This window comes from Denticeps clupeoides, chromosome 3 (genome assembly GCF_900700375.1).
Source record: "Denticeps clupeoides chromosome 3, fDenClu1.1, whole genome shotgun sequence".
Taxonomy (NCBI): domain Eukaryota; kingdom Metazoa; phylum Chordata; class Actinopteri; order Clupeiformes; family Denticipitidae; genus Denticeps; species Denticeps clupeoides.
Window position 1 is genome coordinate 12,218,328 of NC_041709.1, and position 16,995 is coordinate 12,235,322.

General features: G+C 41.4%; 1 protein-coding gene across 1 annotated transcript; it reads right to left on the reverse strand.

Annotated features, from left to right (window-relative positions):
* Positions 1 to 3,747: 3,747 nt before the first annotated feature.
* On the reverse strand, positions 3,748 to 16,736 carry rasa1b (RAS p21 protein activator (GTPase activating protein) 1b). Its single transcript, XM_028973744.1, has 25 exons — positions 15,648 to 16,736; positions 15,083 to 15,235; positions 14,823 to 14,958; positions 14,255 to 14,325; positions 13,978 to 14,095; positions 13,774 to 13,805; positions 13,583 to 13,635; positions 13,352 to 13,502; positions 12,460 to 12,538; positions 12,195 to 12,318; positions 11,962 to 12,118; positions 11,556 to 11,643; positions 11,340 to 11,420; positions 10,857 to 11,014; positions 10,423 to 10,499; positions 10,015 to 10,187; positions 8,564 to 8,723; positions 7,482 to 7,624; positions 7,038 to 7,153; positions 6,824 to 6,910; positions 5,665 to 5,732; positions 5,499 to 5,587; positions 5,133 to 5,210; positions 4,848 to 4,982; positions 3,748 to 4,414 (listed from the first exon to the last, which is right to left on the reverse strand). Exons 1-25 carry the CDS (start codon positions 16,034 to 16,036, stop codon positions 4,331 to 4,333), a joined length of 3,000 nt encoding a protein of 999 aa, XP_028829577.1. The 5' UTR covers positions 16,037 to 16,736; the 3' UTR covers positions 3,748 to 4,330.
* Positions 16,737 to 16,995: the final 259 nt, after the last annotated feature.

Below are 16,995 nucleotides of genomic sequence, written 5' to 3' on the forward strand. Positions count from 1 at the left end.
TTCAGGCTTGTTAAGCACTCATAATGCCTGCGCAGTGAGTGACACTGGGGTCAGTTGAAACTGGAAGCCAGGGGTCATCGCTTACGACAATTTATGGACACTAACACACAGGAGCATTCCTTTAGATATACATAAATTGATTACAATATATTCCTCCAGGCTATAAACACTAAAAACAATGGACATAATCGGTTCATATTCCAATGAGCATTATATAAAATAATCGTATAATGAAAAAAAAAAAAAAAAAGTCATTTCTCTTTCTTTTGATTTTTATCCCCTTTTTTTGTAACACACATGGGCACAGAGAGAGGACTCTCTCTGTGTCGTGATTCTCTTTCTGTCCCGTGGGGGCAGGTAGCAGAGTCACAGGCTGGACTCTGGAGTCAGGGCTTAGGACACACCTGCAGGCCTCTTTCATCTGCGGCCAAATCTGCCAGCTTGAGGTGCGCTGAGAAAAAGAGGTTTCCTTTCATTTTTCCCCCCGCCACAGAGGGAAGGAGGCTAAAGCCCTACAAAGATGCATATGCCTCCATTTTTTCACCACCACCTCCCCCATCTCTCATCGTGCAGCTTGTTGGAGGAGGAGAGCGCTGAGCACCACAGCAAGAGTGAGAAAATGGCTTAAAAATGAGCCAGGGTGGGAGATATTTATGTTGGCTGGGGCACAAAAGACAAGCAAAAGGCTTATTAGTCTGTCATTGTAAAACTCAACAGAATTGCATCAAAGCATCTTTTTGAAACGCAATATCTTGTTTGTTAGTGACGTTACATTTCGAGGTTTTTATTAAATTTGGTGAACTTCCAAGGGAAAAAAAAAACGCATAAGAAAGTGTATTCAAGTGTATTGGTACAGCTTCAACTAACAAAGGACTAAAATCTTAACCATATGAATCTGAAACTTGATATCCCTGCATATCTATAAATGAATCTAAGCATCTATGAAAGAAGAATCTTTTCTACATCAAATGTAACAAAAACATTTAATTCAGAGGTTGATAGTCATTGCTAAAAGTTCCCCTGTTTGTTATCATGTTTCAATAGCTTTGGGTTTATATACACACACACACACACACACACACTTGAGAGTTGCACTGGCCTTCTTTGTCTTCGGCGCCTTTGTTGGTTTTAGTTTTGCACCCTGCGCTCCATGACATGCAGGAAGCAATTAAATCTCAACTCCAGCGCAGGAACAGATAGGAGCGCAGGCTTTGTGCGTCTGCAAAAAGGTTGGAAGGAAGAAGGCCTTTCAGCTCTCTTTACTCAAACCTGCTGGGCTCTATTGGGTCAGACTGAAAGGGGAAATATAGAGAAAAATGCGGGCGGAATATGAGGGATAAGAGTTCCCTGTGCAGGCCAACTGTGTGACCAGTGGGTGCTTGTAATCTCCATTGTGCTGCACAGAGGCAGTCAAAGGACAATTAAATCTCCCCCTTAGGTGTTGCGGCTCTGTGGTGGGGTCAGCGCTGCCCTTCAGGATCGTGCGTGGGAGAGCTGTGGGGTAATCTGATACTTATTTACAGGAAGAGTCACACACACGCCTGACTTATTGTGCAGGCAAGCTGCCCAGATGTGTGCATTTCTTCATCTCCTTCTTCTGTTTTTTTTTTTTTTTTAAACATGATTAAAAGACATAGTTATTTCGAGTTTACCACCTTTTTAAGAGAAACGTAGGAGTCTCTCCAGCATTTATTTATTTTAGCATTAAAACATTCTACACCATTCAATTTTTTTTTTATTACGGATACAGGCTTTTTAAACAGACTTCAGTATTTACCTAAAACAGAAAATGGGTAATATTTAGCCCAACGTTACCTTTATCACATGTGTCACATGTATAATACATGTATAACCTATCATCTGAATAATATGTGATGCATGAGGTTTTATTATAATCCTTTAATAATTAAGATTTTATCATAACCACTGAGTAGAAAAATAATTTTAAACTGTGGTAAACCACTATATCATTAGAATAACATACGTGATTAGAAGCGTGAAAAAAGGACGGTCACGGACCGTCATGGAACGCCGTGGAACTGTCCTCTACTGACCTCTACCGGTCGTGTGGAGGCAGTAAAAATAAACGTCTTCAGTCTAATTTCTATAGGTCCTTAATGAATAAAATAAAATAAAAATCAACGTCTGTCGTTCATCACGAGGGAATGAGGGATTATAGTGTGCAGTTATATGCTTTATTATACAAGGAAGAACATTTGGGAGAAGAAACTTTTTCATCCTAACCAACCCTCAGCACGTCATTGGACATTGTAACAATAGGTCTGTGAAAACTGCCAGGACCACAGCCACAACCATCTTACCCACATTAGGCGTCATGTGACATACGGTGGCTCAATATGCCTTGGATGTGAAAGTGCTATTCAAACGTTCGGTGTTAAGATTTTTTTTTTTTTTTTTTTGGTAAATGTGTAAATGTTTTTTTTTCTGTAGAGGTCACACTGCAAATTACAAAAGCATAATTATCATCAGAGGTGACTCCAGTGTTTTATTCAATTAGAAGGTTTTCTTTTTAACCCTATGTTTTAAAAAATTAAACCCATTACTGTTTAAGACTTAATTCCAAACACTGCATCAAGTATCACATTTAAATGGAACAAATATAGATGATTAACAAGCATTCTTGCACTACGTCACTACATTAGAAGTAGGTTTCTCTGCAGTGGCTTTCTCCCACTGCCATGTGACCAGCACCGCATGATGTTATTTTCATCTTTAGCAGAACATGCAAGTGAACCAATGCTTGCAGGTTTTGGGGATCACATGACCCTAAGCAGTTTATTATTTGATGATTGAAAGATCATCCTAAAAACCTGTGCCGTGCAGGCCGACCCATAGGTAACATATTGTGGACACCATCCTGTCTACACCATATAGTCCACTGAGAAAAAGAACAAAAATTATGATGATGGTGCTTTAACCCACTACACTTGATTTCTCTAGGCAGTGCGATCACTGCTAATTACCCACAAAACCTGTGTTTTGGACATGAGAATAGCACCTTAGCATCAAGACAAACAGCATATTTATATTTCACCTAGTATTTCCACATGCACTTTCACGGTCATTCCTTTCGAGGTAAAGAACGACATGGGATGCATCTTAATATCAGTGTGACATTTCAGACAGGATGTGAACAAATCCGAGACCCACTGCAGCATATATTCTAAACGGATACAACGGCCCGGTTTACAACAGTAAACACCACAACGTAAAATTACATAAGAAATAAATCTGAGAGCATCTCTTTAAGTAATGCTCATAAAGCATTAATTATAGACTATTAATTTACAAATTGCTAATATGTAAATATATGACAGCATAACATGATTGTTTTTCTTGCAAGATCAAACGAATAGAGAGATACGTACCGGCTTGTCTTTGGATTCTGGTTAAGGGCTGGATGATTAGAGCAGACTGGCAACAAAATTGTACTGCCTTGGTGATTGGTGATATGCAAATGAGCAAGCCACACTGAATGCACGAAACACTTATTATTCATAAATTACGCATGTTTATGCAGATTAGCAGGAAAGGCAGGAGAGTGGAGGGACTGAGACGTTTGCACATTGTAGGTTCGCTGAAAATGTGAACGACTCTTAAACCCTAAAAGGTCTCAACCTAAATCACAATTTGTCCATCTTTGCATGAATGAACTGACCTAGATAAACAACTAGAAGATATTCATTATTTCTCAGTAAATAGCACAAGAGAAATAAACACACATAATTGTAATTGCACTCTGATTTATTTCAAAATACATTAGCAAAAAGTATCACTGAGAGTATCTTACAAAATTATTTTTTTAATGAGTGCAAGTGCTTAGATAAAATCAGTTTCTTTGAAAGAAAACTCAATCAGCCACCATGGGGAACATTTTTCATTCAAATCCCATCAAAAAATTTTCCAGCTGAGAGCCATTCTGATACAAAATAACTTTTCTTTCTGTGATATACATTTCCTATATAAGGGAGTAATAGAAAAAGACAACATACAATTATTGAAAAAATATGAGCACTTGTGAGTATAACCTCATGATCAAGAGATCACACCTCAAAACCATTAAAAAAAAAAAAGGCACAAAGGGCCTTCATTTCTTTAACATTCAAATATCAAACCTACAACGACACACTTTGGCAACAAATGTATATTTACGTGTACTCACATTTCAGTCACAAAGGAAGAAGACACTACATGCCCTTGCCATAGCATTTGCATATTGCATCTCTGAAGCTTCATTTGCATAAAGGGGTAGCTTGGTTAATTAGCAAACAGACAGGACCCATTGTGTGTGAGAGGAAAAGCACACTGCCTATCGGTTGCTGTTGGATGGTGCATAGTGGCCTTGCCTCTGCTGCAGGAGCTCTGTGATTGCCAGGAGCTTTTTCAAGACATGCTGTAAAAAGAGAATAAAAATTCAGTCAAAAAAAAAAAAAAAAAAAAGGTTGGATTCATAAACCCACCACTGAATATTACAACTTCAACAAAACAAGCTGGGACATACTAAGCTAACAAATCACCAATTCAATCACAGACATGCTTAATGCACATCACAATTTGTATCTTGAGCTTCACATTAAAATCTAAGCAATGGAAAAAGTAGTCACCAAGTGTGGCAAATTGATCTTAACCCTGACCCTGCATAACAGACTTCTAGCTTTTTAAAAAATGTGCTCATGTTATTTATTAACATTTCAGTAATTATTATGCATTTCTGAAATGATCAGGCAATTAAAACGACAGAAAATGAGAACGAGGAAGGATTTGATGAAAGCTTGAGCACAAAAAGAAAGACAATGGCAAAAACGAAGATGAAGCAGCAGCAGCACCTGCTGGACACCGCGCTCATTGCTCAGGGTTCGCAGCTCATCAGAGTGGCTGATGCACAGCTCGTGGAGGGCAGCCAGATCGCGCGCCAGGTCAGTAGTAAAGTGCTCTGTAGTGTCTGGGAGCTCAGGAACGTTCTGCAGTTTAAAATGATATAGAAATTGTTAATCACATGACCACGTAATTGATTGTATGTTTACACTACAATAAAAGGAAAATATCTGGTTTTATCAATTCACACACTACATAATTTTCAACAAAATTATGAGAATTAAAATGTGACCAACCCCAAGCTTGTCCAAAAACAAGATCATTCGGTCTTTGTTACTTTTGATGAAGGAATTGACACCCTCCATGTACGGTTCCTGAAAAAAATATTAATAATAAAAGACAATGAAGTAAAATGTCCTTACTTGATACCCATAACCTCTTAATTCTCTTAATTAGTTTGAAGGGCACACACACATTCACTCTCTGACACACACATACATACAATTCATTCAGTCACCAATAAACCTGGTCTGTATGCCCCTGTGTAGAGGGAGGTAACCAGAGAACCAGGACCCGGATCTGAGCATTCAATATTGGGAGTATAAGGCCAAATCCACAAATTCCCTCAGATGACGATTAGTTCCATACAAAAATTACTGTACCTTAGCACCAAACTCAACCAGGTTGGCCAGGTTCTGCACGGCCTTTGCCACCAACGTGAGGGTCCGTGAAGCGGTCTGTGAGGGTGGATCTGCAAATGGGACAAGAGGAAAACACACCAATTAATTTACAGAATAAGAACAAAAGATTTTTTTCAGTAGACCTCACCTGTGATTATGTTAAATATCCTTGGGTTGATGATCGCAGGACAGATAAGCCTCAGGAAAACAAACCCACTGAAACAGAAGAACGGTGCACATTAGAGTTGGCCCTTAACACTGGGCCGCTTTAATGAGACCACTACATGCCAACAGAGATAAAGGAGTTGGTGGTTACATCATTATGAAGCTTGTGAATTAGTGTTGCGCCAGTGTGTGTGTGACCAGAGGGCAGGATGTACTGCAGCTCCAAAAGTGGTCTTGCTTATTTGTGGAGGCTACTGATATAAACCAATAACTCTGAACTTTTGTGTTTTAAGTAAATTAATATTACATACCACGGACAGACCTCTTACAAGCATCATCTTAAAGAGTAATCATGTTTTCAGTCTGTGCTGTAAATATCCTGAACAGTATGTGCTGTTATAGGCTGTTATGAGACATCTGGAAATAGTCACTTTTCAAGTCACTCGTCGTCAAGTTTATAACTGGAGTCTGGTTTTCAACTTTAAGTGCATTTCTTACTGTACCCAGCACATCCCTAATGAATCACATCACCTAAGTGAACGTGAAGTGATTGTCATTGTGATGCACTGCACAGCACACTGTGCACAAAACGAAATGTGTCCTCTGCTTTTAACCCTCACCCTTGGTGAGCAGTGGGCAGCCAAGACAGGGCCCGGGGAGCAGTGTGTGGTGCTTTGCTCAGTGGCACCTTGGCAGTTCTCGGATTCAAACCAACAACATAGTCATTACGGGTCCGCTAGGCCACCACTGCCCCTACAATACACCATTAGACTACCTGTCAAAAGTTTGGATGAATCTACTCCCTTATGGTGTTGTATTTTTTATATTATAGAACAACTGAAAAATTTGCAACTGAAGACACAGGACTATAAAATAACATGTGAAATTATGTAATAAACAAAAAATAGCAAACACGGTATAAATTTGAACATTTGAGGCTCCCCAAAGCTTCTGCTGTGATGGCAGCATTTCACTCTCGGCTTCTCGATCTTAAATTAGATACCGCGGATGGTTTTCACAGTCCTGAAGGTTCATGCTGAACACTTTCTTATCATTCCCTCATCTTAATTAGCACACACACGCACACACAAAGAGGGCACCATTTAAATTTTCTGTCTCGTTCCTATTAACGGTAACTTTACCTCACAACTCTGGTCCTCATTGTAGAATTATTAGGCCACTTCTGTTGCACTGATTCCTGTAAACATCCATAGATAAACCTCAGCGTCCTATGAGGACAAAATGAAAGCAGTGAGGTTACAGTGAGCATTTAAAAAATTACAACACCAGGACTGCCCAAACTTGTCCATATGTTGGTCTAAGGATGCTTGACATAAAAAGTAATTTACTACTCACGGAGGAAGGATCTCAGCAGCCATAAATATCTTCTCCACCAGCTCTGACACGATGCTCAGAAGTGTAGACAAGTTCAGATTCACATCCTCGTTCTTCTCCAGTTTTGAAGGATTCAGCTGGAATAAGACAGATTTTATTAAATGTTAAAAAGCTGCAACAGTACTGCGATAAGAATTCCACATTTTGGTTGAATAATTCTCTCAATTCTGATGCATCTCGGAAAATTAAGAAACGGTGTCTTATGCACACCCTGTCAGAAATTCAATTAGACAGAGGTGAGACGCAAACCGAGAGCACAATTTTAGGATAATTAATATGCAGCCATAGTTGTTGCTTGCTTTCCCATTGTTTCAGTATTGGAGTGTTATAACTGTAATTAGCAGCTACAGATTTATTTTAAAACCAGCACATAGTATTGCTTTAAAGTCAGCAAAAATTAATCACCTCACATGACTGTTTGCACTCCATGATCTTGAGAATTGTATCTTTCAGGGCATGGTGAACAAACTGAGTGGCTGTGGCTTTCATATACTGCTCCATCAATGTGCTGGCAAGCGTGGTGGCACGGAAGAGCGTTGTTGCCTCCTCTAAAATGTGACAGAAATGGAAATCTCACAAAGGATATCCTATAGTTGCAGAGCAATTCACTTCATCGATGGTAACATGAAAGCACGTTGTAAGTCGTTCTGGATAAGAGCGTCTGCCAAATGCCTTAAATGTAAATTCAAGATAAGTTTATGTCAATGCAACAATATCCATGGCATACAGTATCTTGAAATGCTGTTTCACTCATTTATAAAAATATAAAAAAAGATTTTACATAATTATAATGTGATTAAACTCATCCTAAGACGCAGATTTGCATTTGACAACTTGGCCTGTAATGGAATGTAAGTTGTCGGCTGCTGAAATTATGGCTGTTGATTGGGTGGCAATGAACATTGTGTACAGCAGGGATAATAATGTATTATATCATGATATACTGCAATACTGTAAGGACATACTACCTACATAAATAATATGAATCATATGTACAAGTACTTCAATCATTAATAAATAAGAAACAATCATTAATAAATAAGAATAAGGTCTTACGATTCGATTACGTTTATCAATGAATCCCATAATATTTTCTAAATTACATTTGCAAGTAAGTCAGTGAGATAATACTTAAGGCCTCTATCATATGGACGTCTGAACCAGGTGTTTTTCTGGCCTGTTGGAGACGGACTGCCGAATTCCCAACATGTGTCAAATGATGAGTTAATGCCAGTGAAACACCAATCGAACACAGCTACAAAGCACAGCAAAAACGATTATTGCGTTCATTTCGACCATCAGTGTGGTCACGGCTCAGCATCAGGTGTTCCGCTGCCACAAAATCACCATTCAACATCATTCATAATTCTGCACGGCACTGATGCAGAATAGTCCACATCTGCATCAGAATTCATTGATTATGAGATTAATGTCAATAATTCACTGATGCTCTGTCTGTATATATATATCACTCATTACATAACTACCTTCCATGCTGATCTCCCGATCATTTAGAGCCCGAAGGAGTGGAGCCTCCTGCTTCTCATGTCTGAATATCCTGAGTAGAACACTTGCCAGTAGAGTGCGGTCTTGCCCACACACATGTGCCAGTGCATTAATGACATGAAACTCCTTCAGCAGAATCAGCTGCAGGACAGATAAGAGACACAGAAAATGGGTCTTGCATGAAAGAAGTCCATCGCTCATCTGACAGCATTATGAATTCTCAAGGGTTCAATCCAATCAAGCACCTACGGTGGAAAAACAAATCAGATTCCTGGAAATGCCACCTCACAACATATAGTGAAGTGAAAGTGAAGGGATTGTCACACGTGATAAACAGCAGCACAGCACATGGTGCACACAGTGAAATTTGTCCTCTGCATTTAACCCATCTTGAGTGAGCAGTGTGTGGGGACGGTGCTTTGCTCAGTGGCACCTCAGTGGCACCTTGGCAGATTGGGATTCGAACCGGCAACCCTCTGATTACGGGGCCGCTTCCTTAACCGCTAGGCCACCACTGCCCCATACTGTCAGAGATCTAGTGGAGGACACCTGATGGGTCTAGCACCAGTCTTGGACACAAAATTAAACTCAACTCTTTGATAAAGTCTTTAGCTGGACCATAAAAGGAAAGTGAGCAAAAAGTAAACTCAGTCCATATAGTTTATTTTATTGTCTATTTAGTTTTTAATATAATTCTTTTCTAAAGCTCCTAATTTTGCATTTATTCTTGCTGAATGTTATTCATATAGTAACATTAATCCTGTGAACCAATTATGAGGTGCCCTGTGCAATGACAACAAAAATGATCAATTCATTGATCACTCCGTCTCTCAGTGGACCCCAAATAATTTTCTCAGGGGCCACCTTTAAAGACACTCAGTTTTATAAAAAGAGAATTTATCAGACAGTTTAATTAATTAGACATGTTAATCTTCAGAATAACAGCCTTGTGGGTTTCATCCTGTTGACTGATTGCTTCTTGTCAAATGGGACATGCTGTGTGCTTGTGGCTAATGTAACAGTTTTAATACTTTTATCTGGTTGTGCATCAGTCACACTCTGTGTGCATCCAGGAAAAAACAGATCATTACATCAGTCTAAAGGCAGCATTCATTTCTCGACACATTTTTGCAACCCTCCCCAATGGCCATCAATCTGAGCCCTCCTGCGGCTGGTCTAGCTACAGAGCATTTTTATATTGTAAAATTCTAAACAAAATTTTTACAAAACGTGAAAGAAAGTGTGCTGGAATAGAATGTCTTTGATGTAAAACAACAATTCAGCACATCAGTATTTGCACTCATCTAAAGCACAAAATGCCACGGTTTTAAATGACACTCAAAAGGTCTGTCTGCGAACCCTAATTTTTGACAGGCTCCTTTTCCTCTGTGCGTGAGGTTCAGTGGAAGTTAATTGAACTGGTCTACACTACCTCTTTAAAGTCATTGTACTCCTCCTCGGGCATGATCTTCTCCATGGAGTATCGGGCACGTACTCGCAGCGAGCCAGGCTCTATGCCCTTGAGGGGCACATGTGAGCTCAGGAGAAACCACTCGTCAATCATCTGGCCCCTCTGCAGCCGGCACAGCAGGCAGCGCATGAACACTGTGGGCAAAGAGCACAGTCTACTCCCAAATGGCACAAAGCAATTACACACATGCTCTGCTACGCGAATGAGAGAAGGCCCTTGTGACAGGAAACTGATGCCTCAAACACATTTTCCTGGACATTTCGGGGTCTTTGAATAAGAACGGCACAATTGTAAGGAAACAATGGAAAATATGCATACATGATATATGCACTAATGCAGGAATAAGTGGTACGGTGAAGCAGGACTCACAGATGTCATTCTCCTTGCTCTTCTTAGTCTTGTTGCTCAGGCTGATCTCAAATCTGTTGATCTCACTTGACAAGTCACTGGTGAGAAAAGCAGCATCAGCATTAGAAATCAGTCAGCTAATGTTGACCCTTGTAACTGAGATTAAGATGAGTCCTATTAATTAAGAAATGAACGAGTTTGGAATGTGGCAGTGACTGAGGCATGCCTTGCTCAATGACTAATCATTTCAAATGGATGTTTATGCATTGCATCTTTATCCTGATAATAGGCTACCGTTAAAAGGTTTAGTCATGGGTTATATAGAATGCAGAATGTGGCATTCAGGGTAATACATATCAATCTCTGCATCTGAAAATTTTGCAAAGAAGCAAAGGTGCAACACAGTCATCTTCTAGATGAGAACTTCAGAAAGGGCAAAAAAAAAAGCAACATACTCAAAGATAAACTCCTCTGTCCACACTGGATTCTGGCCCTCTCGTGCTTGGGTTTTGGCCACCTGCACGCTGTTCAGGTAGATGTTGCAGTAAGCATTCGTGAAATACTTGCTGGGAAGCTTATGGGCTTCCTGCACAGTCAGGAGCAAACTGCTAACCTGCAACACAAGTAGAAATTCTGGTTGACAAGAAAAAGTGTGAAAGTGAAGTGATTGTCATTGTGATACACAGCACAGCACACGGTGACACGACAAAATGTGTCCTCTGCTTTTAACCATCACCCTTAGTGAGCAGTGGGCAGCCATGACAGGTGGCCGGGGAGCAGTGTGTGGGGACCGGGATTTGCTCAGTGGCACCTCAGCAGCACCATGGTGGTTTGGGATTCAAACCAGAAACATTCCAATTACAGGGAATTGTCCATTTCCTTACCTGTTAGGCCACTAATGCCCAATGCAAGCATAAACAGCAATATTGAAGTATTACCTGTCGAAGCCTCTTGTTTGAGGGTGGCTGAGTAGGCTTCTTCAGGTGGTTGCAAAAGGTTTGGAGACATTTCATCCAATCCTTCATACAAACAAACAAAAAAAATTCCATCCTCATTAAACGGCTACAAACGTAAATCCCAGCCAGTCCAAACATGAATGCTTATTTTCCTAATCCATGGAAAGGATGCAAGATTGCTTTAAAACAATCACAGACCTGTGCCTGTTCAGGGGTCTCGCCTGCAAAGTAGAAGATGTACTGCTCATCACTGAAGTGATGGACTACCACTTGGAAACAGTTTGGCCTAAGGACATGGAAAAAGAAATTTAACCATTTTACAACGTTGAGGAACTTAAACACTGGAACTAGACGATTGAGTTCATTTATGGTTTGAATTCACAGTGCAAGAGCTGTGACCCACTGTTGCCACCACCACTGTTGGTTTTGTGCTCTCCAAAACAATGTTGGTGGATATGACCGTTTAAAGGCTTTGGCAGTTGAAAATATTTCAGGACTGCCGGTACTCTAAATGTTTGAGTAGGAACAAATAAATGAGGACAGGCACTCAAGTGAAGGAAACCACTGTGACAGAAGTTAAACTAAAAAAAATTTAGTTTCTTACCTGCCAAACATACTGTCGTGTACACCATACACAGAGCACACACTTAGATCAATTAACCCCTTTGGCTTGGCAGCTCTTTTCTCACTTTCAAAGTAGATGAGCTGGGAGTCATTTCCTTCCAAGATGAAGTACATATTTTTCCACCGCTTTCCTTTACCTGTGACAATGTTCAAGTCAGCCTCAACGAAACACGACTTGAAAAATAATTAACTGACCGGATGAAAAACAAATACCTTTATTGAAAAGCAGGTATCCTTTCTTCACAATGTTTTTGTAAAATGCACCTTTAGTCTTTTGGCGGATGGTGATGTAGATGTCTTTGCTGTCTACAGCATCCATGATGACTTGCTGCTGGTGCTGATGAGCCATTACCCAGGGAACAGAAGAATACATTAATAAACAAAAGTCAACCGTTCTTCATAACAGAAACCACATTTTTAACAACAAAATCATTCATTTAACTTTTAAATTTAGCAAAATTTGTAAGAGTTGATTTACCTGGACAGGCACAGGATCTTTAAGGTAATACCCCTCTACAATCTGCTCTCTCCTGTAATGGTCTATGATGGCATCAATGCTGTGGGCAATAAGCAAAGGTTTCACTGCACAATTCACACTGCACTCTTCATACGCAAAATCGACGTGGGTGAGCAGAAGTAATGCGAGTAATGCATGAAATGCCTTCGTTCTTCAAAGGTTTGGGAGTACCGGGAAACTGTAAAACCCCTACATCATCTTTTCATGAATCACCTAAAGCAGGGTGGCTTTTCTACACACATATTTGTGCTAGTAAAAAAATGGCGTTCTGACAGCACTCAACGCGTGCAATCTTCACGACTTTTTATTTTAAGAACAATAAACGTGAATAAAATGTGCAACACAGTCATCTTCTAGACAAGAATTTCTGATATGTAAATTAGAATTTATAAATTGCTATATTAGTCAAATATCCTCAAAAAAATTGGAAATAATAGACAATAAAATCAAAACGATTAGGAAAAATGAATTAGCTGCATCGTAAAAATTAATAGTTTAAAAAATCGTGTGTTACAGCCCTAGTTCTAACAAGCTACAAACATAACTGCTGCCCAACAGTTCTGATATTAGAATCCTCTTCTTGGACTTGATGTGTTGAAAATCACAGTGCATTGATTGGCTTTGTCAGCCATCGAATGACTAATTTCCTATTCTATATAAAAACAATTCACACACTCCCCTAAAACATTCACTCTAAACCTCAATACATTAGTAATAAATAATGTAACACAACAAAAATGAAGCACAAAGATTTATGATCCCCAGCCTTTCCCTCTGTGATGATATAATTTCAGTATTTAACATTCAGCCTCCTAGCCAATCATAAAAAGCAAAAATAAAATAATTCCTTTACCTGGTGTGGTATCTTCCCCCCATCATGTACTGATTGTTGGGTGTGGGGCAGATCTTAAAGCGCTGGATGTTTTCATTGGTGCGGAAGAAGAGGGCATAGTCTCCCGGTGTGCTGTCTGAAGGCCTCACTAAAAAACTACTCACTTGGCCGGCTAAGAGAAGAAAGAGCACAAAATGTTCAGCATGTGGAGAGATAACAGTTTAAAAAAAACACTTAACTGCACTGCACTACCTGTCATGAGAAGATTATAAGCCTCCTTCTTGCTGATCTTCCCATGATACCAGCTGTAAGAAGCCAGATGAATATTGTTAGGAAAGAAAGTGTGTCAAGAACACTGCATTTTAATTTTATGGTTCATCAATGAAAACAATAAATGGCAAATTAATCTATTTTGAATAAATGTTACTGTAATACAGACTTACATTTTACCTTCATGGGGATCCTCCTCTTTCCCCTTCAATACATCAAGTAGCATTACAAAAAGATCACAAAAATAAAATCCTACAATATTTATAAAGTACTACAGTACAATTTGTTATTATAAAAAAGGGACATCCAGCACATTTTAAGGAAGACATCTTAAAATGTCATTACTGTGGTCTACAGACATGATTTAGTTCACTCACCACTTCCTCAACCAAGTCCTCCACAATCAAGCCCTGCTCCTCTGTGCGAACATTGGTCACCCACATCCAGCCATCCTCCAGCTCATTGTGGACAATAAACATGTCTCCCTTCAGGAAACTGACAAAGCAAATCATATTTTTTTCATATTAATACTTTTTAACGTATTAATACGTTTTTACCATTAATGGTGTTTTAACCATACCAAAAAAAATATGAAGATACTCATGTTAAAATATGGTATTAATGATTTATTAATGATATTAATGAGGAACCCACCTGATCTCATGTGTGTCGGGCACTTTGGTGTAAGGCAAGATTGCACGCACTCTTTTGCGATGCTCCACTGGCTATAAAGAAGTGAACGTAGTGAAATAGCTGTGCTTAATTTACAACTTTGCCAATCAGGCTAACCAGTCCAACTTAAAGTCAATATACAGGAAGTACTGCACAACACTTAAATCTAAAAGAACCATGAACTCCGATGAGCAAAATCCTATCGCCGTGCACTGTCTGTCCCGAAGACAAAAGCAGGCATGACAGGCGCCCTGCATTTAACAGGCACCTCTGCATTTAACCCATCACCCTGAATGAGCAGTGGGCAGGCATGACAGGCGCCCGGGGAGCAGTGTGTGGGGACGGTGCTTTTGCTCAGTGGCACCTCAGTGGATCAGGATTCGAACCGGCAACCTTCTGATTACGAGGCCGCTTCCTTAACCGCTAGGCCACCACTGCACCTATTTACGCCATTGCTTTCAGCATATATTGTACTACCACAAAACAGCCCAAAATTATTACACACATTAAAAAGCAGTGTTTCATATTCACTTTATAAGGACATACTTACTTCTGGAGGAGCCACTGGTGACAACAGTTTCTCTCCTTTGAGGAGGCAGGAGATGTAGCTGTAATAACCAATCAAGTCTGACAGGGAGGAAAAACGGCGTCCACCGATGTAGTAGTCTCCGCACATGGCAATGATTCTACACATGCCCAAAAAAAAAACCCCAAAAAAAAAACGCACACAACACACACACACGTTCAGTTTACCACACAGAATCCCGTAATTCATTTAGGAAGGAGCACGCTTGCCTAGGCGTTACACACCTGAAGTGGCTGACCACATAGGTCATGCTGAGAAAGGAGAGAACGAAGGAGCCAGGCCGTCGGTCGCTCTCCCGGATGAGGTAGCTGCCCGGGCTCCTCGCCACCTGCAGTCGCTCCTCTGCCATCGTCCGGTCCAGCTTCCCATGATACCACCTGTCACCATAAGGAACAACATTAGCGGTCCTTATAAAAATGCAGATCAGACCTTGTTTGTTAACATATGCAAATCATCTGATTGATCAAGAAGACAAAAAAAACTAAAAAAAAACTAAAAAAAAATGAAACCCACACCGGTCTTCATTGTGGACTATCACAACCTGTCCAAAAAATACCAGTTAATCAGTTAAGGATGGTAGTAGCCTAGTGGGTAACACACTCGCCTATGAGGCCCAGGTTCAAATCCCACTTACTACCATTGTGTCCCTGAGTAAGATACTTAGGCCTGAGTGTCCCTGTTACTACTGATTGTAAATCACTCTGGATAAGGGCATCTGATAAGTGCTCTAAATGTAAATGTTAATTCAGTTCAGTCAGAGTTGCGGATGCAGCTCCAACCAGAACTTACTGGTTGGGTGGCGGCGAGGTGAGGGAGATGACCATCTCCTCCTCCTCGTATTCCTGGCCGTCTTCCTCATACTCCTTCTTCGCGCTCCTGACCTCGCAGTCCTGGGCGGTGCAGCACCCATCCAAACTCACCCGGCTGCCTGCTCCCACCGTCGGGCAGCCCGACGCCCTGCTCCCCTCCCTGGGAAAGTACGAAGTTGGCCCCGTCTTCGGATCCCCACCTACCAACGAGTACACGGCTGAGTCCGTGGCCGAAACCGGGCCCGGGAGGCGAGTCCTCGGCTTGGACCAGAACGCAGGACGGCTCCCCTCCGCCTGCCCCGCGCCGTCTGCCCGCGTCTCCGGTGGGGCGGGCTCGGGCTCCTCGCCCCCGTCTTCCGTCGCAATCATCTTCCTACGCGCACGCTTTTACCTCTTTTGTGGGTAAATAAAGGGGTGCCGGTACCCCGGCTCGTATTTTCACAATTTGGACAAGTTTGAGGGTGAGGGGAGGGACTTCGGGGAAAGTCTTCATCCACGGCTGCCCCGTCGGGCTACCGCTGCTGGCGGCTAACGCGGACGAGCTTAGCTAGCTCGCTTAGCCGGACCAGGAAAGTTGCGAGATCTCCATGGTCCAGTCCAAAAAAAAAATACAAAACCGCAGGCGGCTGCCGAGACTGTCCGCGTTCAACGCGTGCGAGTCCGGACGCGCATCGCGCCACGCGTGTGCGCGGACGGCGACCGTGAAAAAAAAAACTTCTCCGGTCCACACGCAGGCACACTTGTCGGACCGCCGGCTAACAGGCAGCTAGCCTGCTCCCGGAGCCAGTCAGCGAGCGGGCTAGCCAGCTAGCATAGCTAAGCGCCGACGGACTCGGGCGGCGGCGGAGAGGTGCGCGTCGCGGTGCCCCGTCAACTCCTCCGGCTCGACGGGGGGGGGGGGTGGAGAAAAAAGAAGAAGTTTCCCCGAAGTTCGGCGCCGCGCCCCACAGCTCGGGACGAGAAACTCGGAGGATCCACTTCCACCACGCGACCCACTCCTCTACCGTCCGTCCGTCCGTCCGTCCGTCTATCCTGGCCGGGCGTGCGCTCCTGCGGGAGGGTTCATCATGAGGACTGACGGGTGGATACAGATGGAACTGAGCGCGATGGGGTCAAACGGTCAAAGGACGTTGTGTTACATCTAGTTTAATTCATATTAAGCGATATGAAATATCACTTTTATTATTCTATATTTAAAATATTTAAATTGTTTTCTAACAGCCACAATTTAGTTTTTTTTTTTTTTCGTCATCAGAAAGCAGTCTCAATTAAAAAAAAAATCAACAACAGAAATTGTACTCATTAAATTAGATATTTAGCCACAGGAC